This window comes from Felis catus, chromosome B2, assembly GCF_018350175.1.
Source record: "Felis catus isolate Fca126 chromosome B2, F.catus_Fca126_mat1.0, whole genome shotgun sequence".
NCBI classification, from domain to species: Eukaryota; Metazoa; Chordata; class Mammalia; order Carnivora; family Felidae; genus Felis; species Felis catus.
Window position 1 is genome coordinate 11067732 of NC_058372.1, and position 19147 is coordinate 11086878.

The following is a 19147-nucleotide window of genomic DNA, read 5'->3' on the forward strand; positions in this document are numbered from 1 at the left end:
GAAACCCTACGATCCATGAACCGTATTTTGAGAACCACTCTTTCAGTCTTTCTTATGGAATCTAACTCTTGTATCCACTTTTCATATCTGCTTCTGTGATGATTACTTCTTAATCTATTGATATCAATCTCAAATTATTTTCTGTACTACCTACATTTTTGTCATTTAAGAAAAACACTACAAACTCATTAGTAACTAATTTTTGTCCCCATAGTAATAAAATTATTGAATTAACATTGTTTTACTATCTTTTTTTTGTTATACTTCTAGTTTGATTATTTTTCAGATTTTGTTTCCAACAAGTGATGATGCTGTTGACACTGGGTTCTGGTTAAGGTTTAACTGTTTTTAGGACCAGTACAGGAAGGCTCTAAAATATTTATATATTGCTACTTCTTTATTTATCTTTGGAAGTTGCATTTTCTTGATTGGTTACTTGAACGGTTTAACATTCTTTCACTTTCCTGTGTAGATTATCCTGCACCCATCCAGTCTTCTCCTTTACTAATTCCTTATATAGATTATATTCTTACTGCCTGTATCTGGTTCCTGAACTGAGATAGTAAGGGATACCACACTTTTCTAATATATTTGAGTCCTGGATTTCATATATTGATTGAATAGGGAGTTTGGACAATCAGAGTCACCTTTTCTCCAGAATTTATCCAAATGGATTTGGTTCCTGGTACTAGCTGGTAATTGTAACAGGTTGCATAACAAGGATATCCATATATGTTCAAGGAAGTTTTTTTATAGAAACTTACAGAGAACCCCTCTGAGAAATATCAGTGGTCTACTAACTTAATTTTTTTTAAAATTTTTTTTAATGTGTATTTATTTTTGAGAGAGAGTGTGTGATTTAGGGGAGAGGCAGAGAGAGAGCGAGACACAGAATCTGAAGCAGGCTCTAGGCTCTGAGCTGTCAGCACCTGAGCCGAAGTCAGATGCTTAACCAACTGAGACACATAATCACCCCATACTAACTTAAAATTTCTGAACTGACGTAGATTGGCTGTAGGCCAGTCAGCCTTTAGGAAGAATAGGTTGTTTGGGCAGCTAGAGGCTATCTTATGGATTGTACATAACCTGAGAACAGAACATACGCAAAACAGCCACCTTATTCTTAATTTTTGTGTAGGTGACAGTGACCCCTAGACTGGAAGTTTCTAGGAGAGAAAGAACCTGCGGTTCTGCCAACTTCATGAAAGATAGTGCCTACAGTTACCACTAACATTTATATAACTGTATATCATAAGGTTATGTTCTGGGATTTTCCTTACAATTTTTGCTTATCGCAGAAAATAACAGGAAAAAATAAAAATAGTAGATACCTATAATTTCGGAAATAATTTTAATTCCTCAGTGTATATATTTTCAGATCTTTTATGCAAGATTTTATGGTTTTCAATTTCAGAAGTTAGCAAATACTCCCCTAAGAAAGCATTTAAGAATTAAATTTGCTGGTTAATATGATCAAATTGTTTCTTCACATGGTCTCTGCTTTTTAAATATGCATGCTTTAATTGAATATCAAAGTAATAGCAGTACATGTATTTTGTGTTTCTTAATTAGTTTCATAATTAACATACCCAACACTAATTGCATATTTAGAGTCAATGAGAATATAAACCTGACATTAGCAAAAGTAGAGCCCAGAGGTAATATGAATACAAACTATATAGTTCATAAATTCGGGATGTGTAAAGTGAGGTTTTATTTCCTTTATGGATGGTTCTAGTCTTTGATTAGACCATCCCCTAAAGCAAGAAGCTCCTCTGGCATGGCCATTAATGCTTACAAGGAATGAAATGAATTGTAAGTCTAACTCAAGATATTGCCCTTGACCACATGTAAGTAACTCTCTGAGCTTAATCTAGTGTGTACTTGGGCATCTAATCCTAGTCAGAACACAGAGTATGTATTTCAGCATTTGGAAAGAGTCTTGCCTAGGTGTGAGAACACAAATGAAGGGGTATTGGTAGTTCAGACAGAAAGATTTACTTGATACATTAAAGATGAATTGTTGTCTGTAAAGCTGCTAAGTTTGGCAATATCCCCTGAGATGGAACAAGAAGAAGAATTGAGTTGAGAAGTAGTTACCAAAAATGATTCACTTGGAAATATAATAGCCCATTGTTGTTATCTTTATTGTACACAGCCATTGCCAAAATCTAAGAAAACTTCTAGCAAAGGCAACAAAAAGGAACGGAACAGTTCTGGAATGGCAAGGAAAGCTAAGCGAACCAAATGTCCTGAAATTCTGTCAGATGAATCCAGCAGCGATGAAGATGAAAAGAAAAACAAGGAAGAGTCTTCAGATGAAGAAGATAAAGAAAGCGAAGAAGAGGTAAAATGTTGGGTGTTTGTGGGTTTTCTCATTTCTTTCCATGGGAGAGTTAAATATTCCTGTCTTATGATAGGTATAGCCAGAAAAGAGATTCTAGAAACTATCTACCGTATTGGTTGTTTTTAGTTACAAAGACAGAGAAATAGTTAAGTATAAATTCTTTCCCTTATGGAGCTTTTGGTTTTATGGCCATGTGAGAGCTTGGGAGTTGGAAGAGTGAGGTTGGTGTGGGCTGGACTTGAACTGGACCTTGAAGATTAGAGTAGATCAGTGGGAAGTGGAATAGTGTGTGCATGGAGCCATTTTATTCTGTTTTATGTAGAAAGCAAGGGGTTTAAGAACCACCAGTTTTTCTCAACTCATTGGGGATGATTTCATGATCATAATAGCATTTGAGTTTTATTTGGTGGGTGGGCAAGTTTTGTACCACTTAGGAATCCCTGCCATTTTCTTTTACTTGGGAATATCAGTAAAATTTTGAGAGCATTAAGTTTCCCAAGTGAAACTTTAGGAAAAGGAGAGCTCTGAACCATTTAAAGAGTTAGCTTATACCCTTTCCTTGATATGTAGCTTCAGTCAAGGAAGTGACTTCTTATTATTGCTAATAATGTTTTGATAGAGACTCTTTTTTACTTTGTTTTGGTGTCCCCTTCAGTGGTCAGAATTTGCTCTGTAAGTTGGGTCATCTCCTTTGTCTTATTTAGGGACTTGATTAATTGGCTTGACTTTTTGGACCAAGATGATTCTTTTTTGTGGAGGGCTATCTGGTGCATTATAGTATGTTTGCCCACTAGAGGACAGTAGCACCCCCCCCCCCCCACCAACTTCTAGTTATGAAAATCAGAAATATCTGTAGACATTGCCAAATGTCCCAGTGGGGCGGGACAACCTCCAGTTGATAACTACTGGATTAGAAGGAATAAAGATGTGATGAACTGAGTGTGTATTTGTTTTTAGGTACTTAAATCCATGATTGTTTTAATGTCCAATTTTTAAAGATTTCTATAAAGCTAAGTATAAAGTGCTTCATAACTTAAAAAAGAATATTACAAATCTAGCAGGTGTTTCATAATACATTTTTGGTGTGAAGGAAGATGAATAATCTTAGCCCTAAGGTTTTTATGGAATAGATTTTAAGGACATTAGGAGGGAAGCATGTTTGTTTATATGTGGATGTATAATAATAGCAATTTTGCAGTAATATTCTTCAACAAATTTTGGGTTACGACTACATGTATTCACTATGCTTCCTAAAACCTTTAAAAAAAATTTTTTTTAGTTTTTTTTATGTTTATTTAGTTTTTGAGAGAGACAGAGCACAAGTGGCAGAGGGGCAGAGAGAGAGGGAGACACAGACTCCAAAGCAGGCTCCAGGCTCTAGGCTCTGAGCGGTCAGCATGAGCATGAGCTTTGGAAACAATCTAGGTACAAATTCCAGCTCTACCTTCAAGAATGATTTTGGGCAGATTACTTATAAAGTCTATACCTCAGCTTCTCATTTATAATATGGGGTTTATGGAAGTACCAGTCTTAAAGGGCTGTATTAAATGACTTTATTTAAAGCACTTAAGAGCAGTGCTTGGCAAAGGTACTGTATGTAATAAGTATTAGCTGCTACTATTACTTTTGTCATATGTAATATTCCTAAATTTAATTTTCCTGCCATTTAATGACTAAGGTGTAGGTTAAAAAGTGAGGGTATTTTATACTCATTTTCACTTGTTTTCCAGATTACTGTCCCATTGTTCCAAATAGAATTCTTTGAATCTTGTGAATATAAATGACCCCTGATTGATTTGTAATCATATTGGTTCCTGGATAATGATCACAAGTGGAAATTGTCCTAATTTTAAATCAAAGCCTTTCTACAGTGTCATTAAAAAAGGATTTTGTGGGGGCGCCTGGGTGGCGCAGTCGGTTAAGCGTCCGACTTCAGCCAGGTCACGATCTCGCGGTCCGTGAGTTCGAGCCCCGCGTCGGGCTCTGGGCTGATGGCTCAGAGCCTGGAGCCTGTTTCCGACTCTGTGTCTCCCTCTCTCTCTGCCCCTCGCCCGTTCATGCTCTGTCTCTCTCTGTCCCAAAAATAAATAAACATTGAAAAAAAAAATTTAAAAAAAAGGATTTTGTGCTAGAAACCCAGGTTAAATGGTGAAAAGCCATGTAGGAGAAAAAGAAAACTAACAAACTTCATAAAATACAATCCAATAGAATCTGGACTGAGAATTGCTTTTTTTTTAATTTTTTTCCTTTTCTGATAAGTCTCCCTGCAACAACCATACAATTATTCATTGCTCTAAAGGATATTTCAAATTTAGGACTATACTCCTCAAAAACTTTATTACTGATTCTGTTCCTGCGAAAGGCTCTGATTGCCTTTGAAAGGTAAGTAGTAGCAACAGGAGCAGTATTTCTCTGGTAACTGTGTTTTCCCTTACTCTTTCATTTTTTCGAGGACTGAGATAAGTGGCAACCTTGTTAGGGACTTCATAAGTGGCAGTATTTTTGATTATTATGATGAAAGGACCTCTTTTTTTAAGAGGTCATAAAGAAGATTGATAGGTTGATTGGAAAAGTTGTGGACTACCTGTAGATAGAATTATTTTGCAGATTCTTTTCATAGAAGATTACTAAATTAATATTACTTATTCTGCTTATTTTTTGAGACAGATTTTCTTTTATAAATAAAAGATTTCTCCCCCATTAACATTAGATTCTTGGAATAAGTAACTATGAATGTGGGTAGATTAATCTTTTGTTTCCTCTGTAAATTGAGGGCTTTGGACTATTTATAATCTAGATCATATTGCTAAAGTCAGAACTCTTACTCAAGCAGAAATCCAGTTCAAGTTACAGTTGTCTATTGACCAGTTATGTGAGGTTGAGTGTTAGTCACCTGCTCGTGACTCATAGTTAGCTGTGTGGAAGACTAGGATATTTAAAAGTAAATTTATTATTTCTTCACTGTAGGATTGAAGTCACTGAAAACCACATGGTTGAAACAGAATTGGCAGGTTTTTTAAAAAGCCTTCTATAGGAAAACGTGTCACACTTAATCATGTTAGCCAATAATTGCTAAAAAATTTTGTTGGAAGTTCTCTGTACCTACCTGTGGCTCTATTTTTGTGATAGGTAGTTCATGGTTCACAGCGGTTTTTAATCCTCCTTTTCTTGAGAAGTAATTCAAATAAGTTGCTCTTTTTTTCCAAGAGTGACTTGGGTAGTAATTCGTTTATAAAAGGGCCACTTTAAACTTCTTTATCATTTTGGTTCTTGGAAATTTGCTTAATTAGGTCAGTAGAAGGAGAGTTGCTTAATTCTAGAATTAGGAAATTTGTAGATGAAGTTTCTTAAAAATGAGGGAATAAGAAAAATGACAGGTTTAGTTATTTTCTATAAACTTACTCTGAAAATCATGTGGCTCCCATACTGGATTAGCTACTTTCAGGGAAGATTGCTAAAATGAGCCAGTGAGCTTAAACCATGCTTAGGTATGCCATTTACCATAAGCGTTAGACCTTAGGCACAGAGAAGTTATTGGAGAGTACAGAAAAAGAAGCAATGCTTCCCATTGGAGAAAACAGTTCTCATGATCTCTTAGACCCTTAAAAGCATACTTGATTTTTTAAAGTTTTATTGTAATACATCTTCAGTTTTGGCTTATTAGTGTTTTTATAACACCTTCTTATCACTAGAAATGTATACAACAAACTGAATTATTACTTAGTATTTAGAATTTATCTGAACCTTCCCATACCTATCAGGCATGTCTCCAGTTGCGAACACTTAAAAACCTTACTAGTAATGTCCAAAACAGGAATTCCTTTTTCTTCCATGACAAGAAATCCACAGACGGGCAATTTGGGGCCAGTACAACAGCTCAAGAAAGGTTGTCAAGAATTTGAGTATCCTCTTTATTCCTGAGCCACCATCTTCATAAGGGGCACTTAACCTCATGATCACAAGATGGTGCTTTTACCTTAAGGCACTGAATCCCTGTGGCAGAGAGAAGAGCAAAGAGTTTTCTTCCAGTAATGTTTCACTTTGTTGTTTTTTGCCCCAGAAGGGATTCCTTTTATCAGACATCTCCCTGTACATTGCCTTGGCCAGAACTTTGTTACTTCTCTACCTCTAACTGCAGGGGAAGCTGTGAGATCCATGTGTTAGCTTTCCTGAGTCTGTGGGGGAAGGAGGCATCCTGCAGTGTCAGCCAGATCAGAGACACTTTGAATTCTAGCGTTTGGTAAACTTCTATATTTGTACCATTCAGGGAATTAATTATTTGGTGGTAGTGGGAGGGTGAATGCAAAAGTTTTGTTAGTCCTTAATTATGTTCTAAAATATAAGAACCCCCTCCCCATAATAATTTGATCAGAGGAATTACAAAACCATATCAACTATTGAAATCTTTCATTGGAAGGCAAAGTTAATAATCATCATAATAAAATCTTGAACTTGCTTTCATAATCTTTTGTGAACTATATTAAGGCTTGCACATTCTTTACTCTTGGCACTCTTGAGTTTTCTCAGCCAAGTTGTTAAAAGAATAGTGTATTTTAAGCTAATTTTTATTTTGTTCATCTGTTCACCCAGTACAACCTTTCTGCTGTGAGGACAGGATTCTGGCTCTGTGACAGGCGTCTTTTTTGGAGACCCTCCTTCAAGAGCCCTGCTGCCTATAAAAGATAGGTAAGCCTTTTCTCCCAAGATTTTTTTTTTTTTTTGCCTTCCTTCAAAAAGTGCTTGTGTCATTCCTCTGATTCTATACCTTCATGGTTACCAGAGATCATGGAAAATCCTCTTCAGATTTTTAAAAATTTATATTATTAATCTTTTACAAATTTAGATTATAGTAAATGGTACTATCTGAAATTAATGGCAGCTGTCAATTTTTATGTTTCCCATTAGCACATCGAAACTTCCTACAATGCTAGATGGCTCTGATTGAACTACTCACAGCAGATTCAAAATAGCAAGCCAGAATCTTAATAAATCCCGTGACAACTTGGACACTAGCCTTCATTTTTTAAAAAATTTAACCACCTAATTTTTTTCCCATATATTTTGAATAAAAAATTCAAGTTTTGGCTCCTATTTGATTAAATAACTAAATGTTAACTCTGAGAACCTCCAACATTTTTCCTTTGTAATGACATATAATGTGTTTTGTTATAATTACTAAAATTTTCAAAAAAACTTTGTTTATTCATTTTTGGAAGACAGAGACAGAGCCCAAGCAGGGGTGGGGTGGAGAGAGAGGGGGACATAGAATCTGAAGCAGGCTCCAGGCTCTGAGCTGTCAGCACAGAGCCCTATGCGGGACTCGAACTCATAAACTGTGAGATGGTGACCTGAGCCAAAGTCGGACACTCAACCGACTGAGCCACCCAGGTGCCCCTTATTTTCAAAATATTTTAAGAGAGATTTCAAAGTAAGGGTTTCTCATGTTATCACTTATATTATTCAATTTAATAAATTGGGAGTGCACTAAGTGCTGTTGAGGTTCCAGAAAATATTTTCTACCCAAATGCCATTTGAATGGTACATGATACAGGATTCCAAAAGAAAGGGTCCCTGTCTATTGCCGAGGGAAAGCTTTGGAGAGAAATGGCAGAAATACCTGTTGAAATTGACCTTTGGGAATAGAAAGGAAAGTTGTGAACAAAGATGGGGAGCAAGAAAGTCCAGGGTACCTGTGACATACACACTTGTTTGTGGTTGGGTGGTGTGTCCAGAAGTAGAGCAATGAGAGCAGAAGCCAGAGCAGGGCACACAGAAGCCAGACTGTGGAGAGCCTGTGAGCTTGGGCGTTTTCGTATGAGTAACTGATGAATCATTCTCGCTCATTCAAAATGATTGCCTTATTCTACCTGAATTTTGCCAAGTGTTTGGCTGAGTAGGGGGGGAGAAAGAGACCTGGCCTCTGTCTTCCAGAACAGTCTGCCTGAGGAGAGGTACCCCTTGTTCAATAAATGTTTATTGGCAAATATAAGGAAACTTACTGAGAGTCAGCTGTGTGCCGTGTACTTCACGTCGTGCATCTACGTGAGTCTTGACTCCAAGAGAGAGGATGATATATCCTCATTTTTGTATACCTCAGGGTTAGAATAAACATGTCCATATGTATTTATGTTAGTATTCAGGTACTCCTGACACACAGTATTACATTCGTTTCAGGTGTACTCTTAAGGTTTTTTAATGTATTGTCCATATTACTCTTTCCAGGGCTGCTAGTTTATATGTGTCTGTCTTCAGAGTTGTCTGTAAAGAACTACTGATTTAGATTCAAATTTGAATTTAAGCAATAGCTTTAGATAAGTATATATCCACTTCTGCTTATAAAAACTGAACTAAAAACTATTGACATAAATATAGAACTTGAGAAATTATCCTCTTAATTTATGTAGTTCCTGCCTTTTCCCTACATATCTCCAGTTGTATATAATCTAGACTAGGAATGGCAAACTATGTATGGCCTATACACCAGATCCAGCCTGTGGCCTGGTTTTGTACAGCCTAGAAACTGAGGATGGTTTTTTCCATTTTTGAAATTTGTTAAAACAAAAAATGAAAGTTGGAACAGTAAGCACATTTAGCCAGCAAAGCCTAAATTACTTATTCTCTGGCACTTTATAGAGAAAGCTTGGTGGATTCAGACTATAAATGTATCTTTTATCGTAGAAATTTATAACTAGGGGCGCCTGGGTGGCTCAGTTGGTCAAGTACCCGACTTTGGCTCAAGTCAGATCTTGCAGTTTGTGAGTTCGAGTCCCACACCAGGCTCTGTGCAGACGGCCTGGATCCTGCTGCAGATTTTGTGTCCCTCCCTTTCTCTCTGCCCCTCCTCTACTCATGTTCTAGCTCTCTCTTTTTCTCTCAAAAATAAACATTTAAAAAAAAAACTAAAAAAATAAACATCACTAGGTGAGTCTGCTGAGAGGCTTTCAGAAAACATAGGTGCATAGGCCTCACCCTTGATGAGTTTATCAATTGGTCTCTTTTCCTCTCTTTCATATACAACCTGTATACGTAAATAGTGCCAGAAGACCGTTATATTAAAAAAATCAAGAAGTTTGGCTAACTGCTATTAGTAGCAGCGTGTGGCAGGCATAGCAATGCTAGTGAAACAGTCTCAGGGCTGGAATAGATCTTTAACAGTTACCTAATTTCCAGAGACCTTTTCCCATCTTAATCTTCCAAGTAAATTGTGTAGTACCTACTAAGTGCCAGTCCTAAGCCCCGCGCTGGAGATCAAGAAACAAATAAGACAGGGTCTCTGTTCATCAGCTGGTAGAAAGGGAGAGGTCAAAGATGAGGAGGAAAGAAGTCCATAGAGTATAACTTAAGAGCCAGGAAAGAGAGATGGACAAGATCATGTGGAAGCTCAGAAGATTTTAAAAGAGTATTTACCTCTTTGTAGGGACATGTGGGGAGCAAAGATCCAGACAGGAAAGCTTCACAGGAGGTAACAATTTGATCTGACCCTTTAAAGGATGAACAAGAGAGGTTGGCAGAGTTAAAGAAAGATTTGGTAGAAACTATTTACACAACATCGGATTATACCAAGACCCATCTTAGCTTTGAAACAATCTAAAGAAATGATCCTGGAGCCCCCACTAAGTTTGGAGGGTAAAGGCCAGACAGAGAAAGCCCTAGTACAGATTCGGTGAGCCTTTGTTGTCATTTTGCATTTTCTGCCAACATTTCTTACTCTTTGTTCTCATTGGTAACATTTGTATGTAATGGAAAAAGTTAAATTTAACAGTATAAATAGGTTATGATCTCGCCGGCTTATTTTTGTCATATCAACTCTGGCTTAGATGCATAGGTACATTACCCGTTTCTGTAAGCGAGTAATCTAGTAGGAGGCACACTGGGCTTAATGTGCCTCTTGCTCCTTAACTAGTTATAAGGCACTGGCTCTCTTAATTGCTCAGATACATTTTCCTCATTTGTAATAAAATAAACTGTTTTGTATTTGAATTTTTTTTTGCTTTTTTTTTTTAAGCTCATATAAGACCGTGTATGTGGAGCAATACTATACAAATTTTTCTTTTTCTTTTTCCTTTTAATTATGTTTCAACCACATCCTGGGTTCAGAGTAGAAGTAGTAAACTAGATCCTGTAAACAATACAGAGATGAATGTGACAAATACTTAAATGGCTGCTTTATGTCAAACTTTTTTTTAAGTTTATTTATTTATTTTGAGAGAGGGAGAAAAAAATCCCAAACAGGCTCTGTGCTATCAGCACAGAGCTCCATGTGGGGCTTGATCCCGTGAACCATGAGATAGTGACCTGAGCCAAAATTAAGAGTCGGATGCTTAAATGACTGAGCGCCCCTGCACCAAACATTTTTAAGGTAGCCAGGTGTCTTTTCTCATGGAAATTGTCAAATACAACTTTAAGAAACTTGTGATGTGGTGGGAAAAGACTGTAAGTAACTAGGTTAATAAATCTGTATATTAAATGTTTTCTCTGCTACCTTGTATTTGTTTACTTACTTGATCTTTAGAACAATTCTACAGATATAGCCACAGTTCATCAAATCCCTGATGCCTATAAGGCATCATTTTAATGTAAATTACAAAATGCACCCCAATATCTGAGATGAGAAAACGTGAAAAAAAAAAAGTGGTAAATTCAGCAAAGTCTGGTATTATTACCTCCATTTTACAGATGAGGAAACAGGCACAGGGAAGGAAGGTAAGTGATTTGTTTGAGAATACAAAATTGGTCAGTAGTGGAGTCCGGATTTGAACCAGGAAGTTTGGCTCTGAAACCTGTGTACTGCTTCACATGAAGTAGGGATACATGAACTATAGGCCAAGTAGTGTGGGACCACAGATGAATCAATTGGTGGTGGTGCAGTGAGAGATTCAGAGGGGACTGTTAAGCTGGATTTAGACTCATAGGTAAGAGTTTCCTATGGAGAGGAGGGGGTGAAAGTAATGAGGACTTGAAGCTTCCTGTAAGGTGTAAATGGGCACGCTCTCACTCTCCTTTCCTCTCAGCTCACCCAGGGCCTCTTTCCTTTACCTCCAAAATACCAGGTTATCCACAGTTAACCTTACCTGCCAAAAATCGCCCATTGTGTCCCCGTACCCAGGTCCTCCTGAGATACCCCATTTAAAAAAAAAAATTTTTTTTTTTAAATTTTATTTGTGAGAGAGAGAGAGAGAGAGAGAGAGAGCGAGCAAGTGGGGGAGGGGCAGAGAGAGAGGGAGGCACAGAATCCGAAACAGGCTCCAGGCTCCGAGCTGTCAGCACAGAGCCCGACACAGGGCTCGAACCCACGGACCGTGAAATCATGACCTGAGCCGAAGTCGGATGCTTAACCGACTGAGCCACCCAGGCGCCCCTAAGATGCCCCATTTTTTAAAAGTTAACTTCCTCCTATTCATACCTAAAACTTACCAGAGCAGCTGAGGTGAATGATTGTTAACATCTGCAAGGCTAACATACACATGTGAGTTTCTCTGCCTCCGCTGTTTCCCCATGTCAACATTTACTGGTCTAAGGAAGATGTTTTACTGAATTCCTACCTTCAGTTCGCCACAGAAAAACTTGTAACTGGTTACTAAAGATAAGTGAAATCCATTGTAAATAACATAGTTTGTTATTACAGGGATGGGTGTTTGTGGGGTCCAGTCATGTCTACCAGAATGCAATGAAATAAGCATGATGCATCATGGTTAGTTAACATGGGTGTCATTGAGACTGTCTTACTGCTTTTGTTCTATTTATCTATTCTTTGTATTGGCCTTTTAAAGAAAACTTTAAAACTTCCAAGTTACTGCATTTACTTAATGAAAGAATTTCCTTACAAAAGGAAGCTCTCATAATAGCAATAATAGCTAATATTTATTATCCATTTCCTGTGAGCCTGGTACATTAAAAGTGTTCTACATGTATTAATACATTTACTCCCCCAAAGACATGAAGTAATGATATTTCCCTTATTTTGTAAATGAGGAAACTAGGGCCCAAAGATACATTGGGGCCAGAATTTGAAATCAGGATGCTCGCCCTCAGAGCCCACACTCTCCTCTGTTAGGTTTCTGTAGTGCTTGTGACAGTATGTTTGCAGTTTTTCTCTTAATAGGCTAGTTGTCCACTTAAAAAACTGTGGACACCATCCCTGCTAGATGATGATGTTAAATATAGAAAGAAGCATTGTTTTAATCATGTTTGTCCAGTGGTAACATCTTGTGGAGATGGCTTGATTACCCTTTATCACTCTAAATTCTCATGCTTTTCAAACTGTCACTACTCCAAGGTTGCAGGTTTTAAAATGGTGCCATATTATCTAAAAGTATTTGAAGTTGTAATGATAGCTGTAAATCCTGGCCTGAAAAGGCTCTGGAAGTTTTTTTTTTTTTTTTTTTTTAACGTTTATTTACTTTTGAGACAGAGACAGAGCATGAACGGGGGAGGGGCAGAGAGAGAGGGAGACACAGAATCGGAAACAGGCTCCAGGGGCTCCGAGCCATCAGCCCAGAGCCCGACGCGGGGCTCGAACTCACGGACCGCGAGATAGTGACCTGAGCTGAAGTCGGACACTTAACCGACTGAGCTACCCAGGCGCCCTGCTCTGGAAGTATTTTAAGTACCTGCTTCTAATTATCTGATTTGGATGAGGATGAAGTAATAATGCTTCTAACGTGGTTATCCCTTGCTCGTTGTCCTCAACCCTTTCTGTAATAACTTTCTTATAAAATCTTTTAATCACCTACAGATCCAGATTTTATTAAATTTTGACTAAAGAGTGATACATCACAGTGATGATTCTTTTATTCTGTGTATTAAGTGTATCACCAGATCTTACAAAGTTTTAGTATTCCCTTTCAGAGCCTAGTGTGGTTCTTATGAATTGGGTAGACGCTGAATAAAACTTAGTTTAAGTTATTGAATTGATGACCTAGTGATACCTTTCCAGCAACCTCCACTAATTCTTAATTCCTCGAAGAATTAGGAAGTAAGCAAAAATGGCCTTAAGTAGCAAACATCCATAGGTAGAACTTATATACTTTACTTACATAAAGCATTTCAGGGGCGCCTAGGTGATTCAGTCAGTTAAGCATCAGACTCTTGATTTTGGCTCCGGTCATGATCTCCCAGCTCATGAGATTGAACCCCGTGTCAAGCTCTGTGCTGACCGCACAGAGCTGCCTTGGAGTTCTTTCTCCCTCTCTCTGTCCCTCCCCTACTTGTTCTCTCTCAAAATAATGAGCTTTAAAAAAGAAAAAAAAAAAGGCATTTTAGCCCCTTGTCACCTCTCAGATGCATTTTTTAAGTGGTACTTAAACCAGACAGATTGGCAAGGTCCCAGCCCCAGCCAACAGTATGTTATTGAGGTGGGACAGGGCGATAATGATGGTGGGCCGATACGAATATGTAGTAATGGCAGTGTGGCAAGAGGAAAGACAAATACTCAAATCCAAACTGCACTTAGAAATAGCTTGAGCCCACTTTAATCTTAGATTGGTCTATACACTTTATCGTTTTTTTAAAAAGGAATTATGATAAATTGTAAAACATTTGGAGAGACATTCTGTCAAAAGTGATTTGCGGTATTTTGGGTATGTAAAGATGAGATTTTAGGTTATCTTGAGGCATTTGCTTTATATAAGTTGCTTTTACTTTGGGAAAGTTAATTAAATGACTTAATGTTCCCTAATTTCAAAGACCCTGTTTGAGACAAAGTATAAATTATAATTGTGTCATTTTAATCTATCCATGTGTATATACTTTGCTTTTGTTTTATCAGCTGTGAGTTAGTGTATAAGAAAACAGGTTCTGGAGTTAGATCTATTTGAATCTCACTATTTTGTTATGTGGCTGTGAACAGAATACCTCTTGAGCCTTAGTTTCCTCATATATTCATGAAATAGTTAACTGAGCAACAGCTGTGCACAGTGATATTTAGGGGTTAGGGATATTAACAGTACACTTAAGAGTATCAAAAAAAAAGTTCTGTCCTCATGGAACTTCCATTCTAGCTGGGAGAGACAATAAAATAATAACATTTATATTCTAAAGGTTTTTTGTTTTGTTTTGTTTTTTAAGATGAAGGCAATGCATATAAAGTTTCCTATCTATACCGTGTGATAAATCAGGGCATCTTATATTTGGTGTTTGATTCTTCTCGTGACTGGTTTCATGTTGGGATACAGTTAAGTTTGTTGAGTGTATTGGTTATCTAAAAAATTGATAATTAGTAATTTTTCATTGGAGATGTTGAGTACATTAATTTTCTCTAATTTTGCTGCGTACAGAGGATTTAGAGAGATGGCATCAATATATGTTCTTTGCTTTCCTTTCCAACAGCCACCAAAAAAGACCTCTAAAAGAGAAAAACCTAAACAGAAAGCCACTTCCAAAAGTAAGAAAACTGTAAAAAGCGCTAATGTTAAGAAGGCAGATAGCAGCACCACCAAGAAGAATCAAAACAGTTCCAAAAAAGGTAGGTTAGAAATGACACCTTTTCAACAGCTCTGAAGATCTAATTCATATGATATAAGCGTTTTGAAGTGTGTTTGGAAATTAGATAAACTGCAAAGAAAATTTGGAGAAAGTGGTATACCAGTTTTTTATGGTTACAGTTTTTCAGAATTGACAGAAATTTCAATGCATGTTTTATAAGTAATTTATTGAGTAGTGATTTATAATTTTATGTAGTACTCCTTTGAAAATCTAATGAATGCTTGTCTTACTTTCAGAAAGTGAATCTGAGGACAGTTCAGATGATGAACCTTTAATTAAAAAATTGAAGAAACCTCCTACAGATGAAGAGTTAAAGGAAACAGTGAAGAAATTACTGGCCAGTGCCAACTTGGAGGAAGTCACAATGAAGCAGATTTGCAAGGAGGTAATTGGACAAATACTTGGATCATTTTGCTTTTATTTGAAAAATTCTTTCACTCTTCCCTCAGTTCAGTGCGAGATTTGTATGTGCATTCATTAGTGAACAAATGTCTGTGGAACTGTTCTGTGCCCGGCATTCCTGCGGGTGCTGGGATACTGCTTTAAATGAGTCAGTCTCTGCCCTGTTGGACCTGCTTCGTAAACAACAGTGGGATGTATCCAGTGAATACAGTGAAGGTGATAGATTCCAGACTTGAGGGAGAACACTCTCTTCCTGATCGGGACACTTTTTATTGATGGATCCTTAGATTGCGTTAGTTGTAAAAAGCAGAATCTCGTGGACCACCGTATTTTCAGCATTACTGTTGTACTAAGATGCTGTTATCAGGTACTTAGTTCAGACTTCTGTGAAGTTTTCCTGATACTCAGAAAATAAAAATGACCTAGTCTTGAAGAGGATTCCTTAGAGATTCTATACCCGAAATCAAAATTGGGAGATTTTACAATCTGGTTTCTGATGGTAAAACCAAATTAAAATTTCAAATGTACCTAAGGTGACATAGTCTGTACTTTTGTTAAGACCTTGATTATTGTTTTGTTTATTCATTCAGCATTCACTGAGCCTCTCCTGTGTACCAGACACCGGGATAGATTTGGGGGTAGAGCTGGGGATCTGTTAACTTGGCTGTTGGGGGCTTACTGATCAGTGAAATGGGAGGAGATGGCTATTGTAGTGAGTTGGGGACAGTCGGTGGGGGTTGGGCTGGAAGTGCGGAGGGTGCCGCACCACCAGGGAAGGAGCCTGGGAGGAGGGAAGACGTCCTGGAGCCTCAGCTGCTCCATACAGGGGAGCGGTACTGACACATGCCTGTCAGATGGGACAGTGACTGCGAGGAATAGTAATTTCATTTGGGTGAAGACTAGAGTTGGAAGGAAGTCTTCATAGATGTTAGGTAAGAAAAGGAGAACTTTTGCAGATCTTGTATATGCCTTGTTGCAGAGTTCAGTTTTTTCCCTGAAACTGATGGGAGAATTGGGAAGCTGGGTAGGATATTGGGAGCTGATTGATAGGGGCATACGCAGTCCAATTTTCAAGAGCCCTCATGGGCACACTGAGAAGACGGGATGAAGAATGGGATGCGAGGCAAGAAAGCCAAGTTTGTCATAATCTAAGTTACAGGGTGGCCGTAATCCAAGGCGAGCCGGGAGAGCTTGGTCAGAGGTTGCTCAGTGTGGGTGTTCGGGCACGGCAGCATTAACCTTCCGATGGAAAACAACAGAGGGTACCCTCTGAGGAAAAGAGGAGTTTCATTCTAGACATCGTGAGATGAGATGCTTAGAACATCCCAGTGGGAGAAACTGTGATCATTGTAATTCTCCCAAGTTTGGAGAGAGAGCCAAACTGGGCTACTGCTGGGAGTTAAAACCAAAAGTCTAGATAAGGTGGCCCAGGAAGAAGAAAAAGGGTGAGAAAAGCCAAGGACAGAGAGTCCTGGAGACTGAGTTGAGAAGTAATTCCTACAAAATATAAAAAATCGTAGAGAGAAAGGTGCTGTCAAAGCCAGGAGACGAGACAGTTTCCAGAATGGTCGGGAGGGGGTAGTGCCAGTTAAGAAAAGGTCATGACCTTACCTGAGACAATGGGCAATGGTTATGGAAAGCAGCTCACAGGGGGAATAACATAAAATGCCCTGTAAACATGAAGACACGCTTTCCCTACTAATGAGGAAGATAGAAATTGAAAGGAAATATTTGTGCTTCTTAGCTTGACAGAATCTTTATAAAGATTAAGCGAGTCTTCATGCTTGGCAAAGGTATAGGGAGACATACTCATGCATGAAGTTGTAACAGCTTTGGAGAACAATTAAGTAGTAGCTTAAAATTTAAATTGCAAATGCCCTTTAACCTAGCAAATTCCATTTCTAGGTCTCTATGCTAAAGACATAGTCACATCTGCACAAAATGATTACAATAATGTTCAGCATGTCTGTAATATTGAAAAATCAGAAACAACCTAAATGGCCATCGATAGGGAAATGTTTAACATGGTACGTCTGTATTTTTGGAATGCTATGTAGCAGTTCAAAAGAACACGGAAAAACGTTCCAGGTATTGTCAACTTTTTGAAAAATCTAGAATATTATCCTATCTAAGTAAATACGGGAAAACCATATTGCCATTGATGTATCTATGAGTTTGTGTAGAAACTCATTTTTAAAGGTCTGGAAGAATGCACAGCAAACTGATAACTGGTTTCCTCTGAGGGGAGGGACGAGGGAAGAGTAAAGGGAGATGAGTCCTATGCGTTTGATTTTTGTGAATACCCTTACATAATTTTTTAAGGAGATTATTTAACAGGGAGAGGTCCAGTGAGAAAGACTTGTGTGGTTTTTTGGACTCCGCAATTAGAAGATGATTGTTCACGTAATAAGAACAGTTCCACGGATGATAAATGCAGGGATTAATTACCCTTGGATCAAGAATTAATAGTGAGGAAAGTGAATAAAGCTGTTTTAAACATCTTGCTGTAGAAGGGAAATCGCAGTTAAATGGGGGGTGAGGATACAAGTTGATAAAATACTTAAGGTCAGGGAGAGAAAGCACATGCTTATGTTAGGCTGAGGGACTAGTGCTGGGGAAGGAGGAGAAGCTGATGTACAGGAGAGTTCCAGAAAGGGTCCCTGCAGAGGTAACGGAAATGGGAATATTGATGGATCCACATTCAGTAAACTGGAGGGGAAGATAGGTCAACATTGAAGGAATTCTTGGCCAAGAGCAAGAGGGAGGAAGGGATGAAAAGGACCTGCTGAGAGAGAGTCGGGTTAACCCCGGGAAGGCTCGGACATCGGATACCATGAACTTGGCATGGGACCGGTCTTTTACAAGTTCTGTGTTCCCACAGCAGTCTTTCCTCTGGATCAATCATAGAAAAAGTGGTGTTAGACCAGTTGAGGGACAGAGTTTTGCAGGGAAGTAACAAGGGGTGAATGACAGGAGTGATGTAAATGATCGACTCTGTTTGCAGGACTTGGCAGACCGCAGCCTGTGGGCCAAATCCCTCTTACCATCTGGTTTTGTAAATAGTTTAATGTGACAACAGCCACATGCATTCATTCAAGTGTTGTCTGTGGCAGCTTTCATGCTACAGTGGCACAGTTGAGTAGTTGTGACAAACTGTGTTCCTGGAAAAGCTGAAACCACTTACTGTCTGGCCCTTAACTGAAAAAGTTTGCTTACCTTAACTAGTCCTTAGGAGCGAAGCAGGCAGGCTTGTGTGGAGTCAGGCCGGGGAGTGATTGTAAAGTCAAGCAGGTGGCAAGTTGACCAAAGAGAGGGGCCGTTTAGAGAGTAAAGCTGTAGGGGTAGAGGACCCCTGAGACCACCTGGATCTCGGTGATTTAACTTAGGGGACGGGGTGGAGCAGTGCAGCGGAGGCTGAAGTTCATTCGAGTTCAGGTCGAGGAACGGTCAGTGTTGGATGACGGAAGGAAGAACGTAAGGATACCTCCACGGAACATCTGGCCGACAGCCTGCCGGTATAATGAGTTCAGTCCACTTACCTACCATCTCTGTGTAGGTGTTTTCCTCGCCTGTGTGTGATACTCCCAGTAGTAGAGATGACACTGAGAATGGCTGTGTCCTAGTTTAGTTTCTGCTCGTTTGCAGTAGTTGTATATGGTGAACCAGAATTCTTAGAACAGACGTGCCGCTATTTGTACACGGCCTACATTTCTTCTGTATCCAAAGGTAAACTGTGTTACTACTGTATTTTTAAATCTACTTTTAATTTTCACTATAGGTATATGAAAATTATCCTGCTTATGATTTAACTGAAAGAAAAGATTTCATAAAAACAACTGTTAAAGAGGTAAATACATCCACCTTTTCTGATTTTGGTCATTTTGAATGTATAAGACAAATTATATATCAAATACT

At 38.4% G+C, this 19147-nt stretch overlaps 1 protein-coding gene and 1 long non-coding RNA gene across 4 annotated transcripts in view; both read left to right on the forward strand.

Annotated features, from left to right (window-relative positions):
* DEK (DEK proto-oncogene) overlaps nt 1–19147 on the forward strand; it is a 30907-nt gene that overhangs the window by 9926 nt on the left and 1834 nt on the right. For 2 of the 3 annotated variants that reach the window (XM_023253632.2, XM_023253633.2), the window contains exons 7-10: nt 2159–2347; nt 14675–14810; nt 15067–15215; nt 19011–19079. In XM_023253632.2, the coding sequence (XP_023109400.1) occupies nt 2159–2347; nt 14675–14810; nt 15067–15215; nt 19011–19079 (543 nt within the window). Of the gene's footprint in view, nt 1–2158; nt 2348–14674; nt 14811–15066; nt 15216–17137; nt 17321–19010; nt 19080–19147 lie in introns of all 3 variants that reach the window. The other variant, XR_006597518.1, reaches the window with a different exon arrangement.
* LOC123385285 lies at nt 2354–7438 on the forward strand. Its single transcript, XR_006597519.1, has 2 exons — nt 2354–6587; nt 7253–7438. It is a non-coding gene; the product is annotated as an uncharacterized LOC123385285 (long non-coding RNA).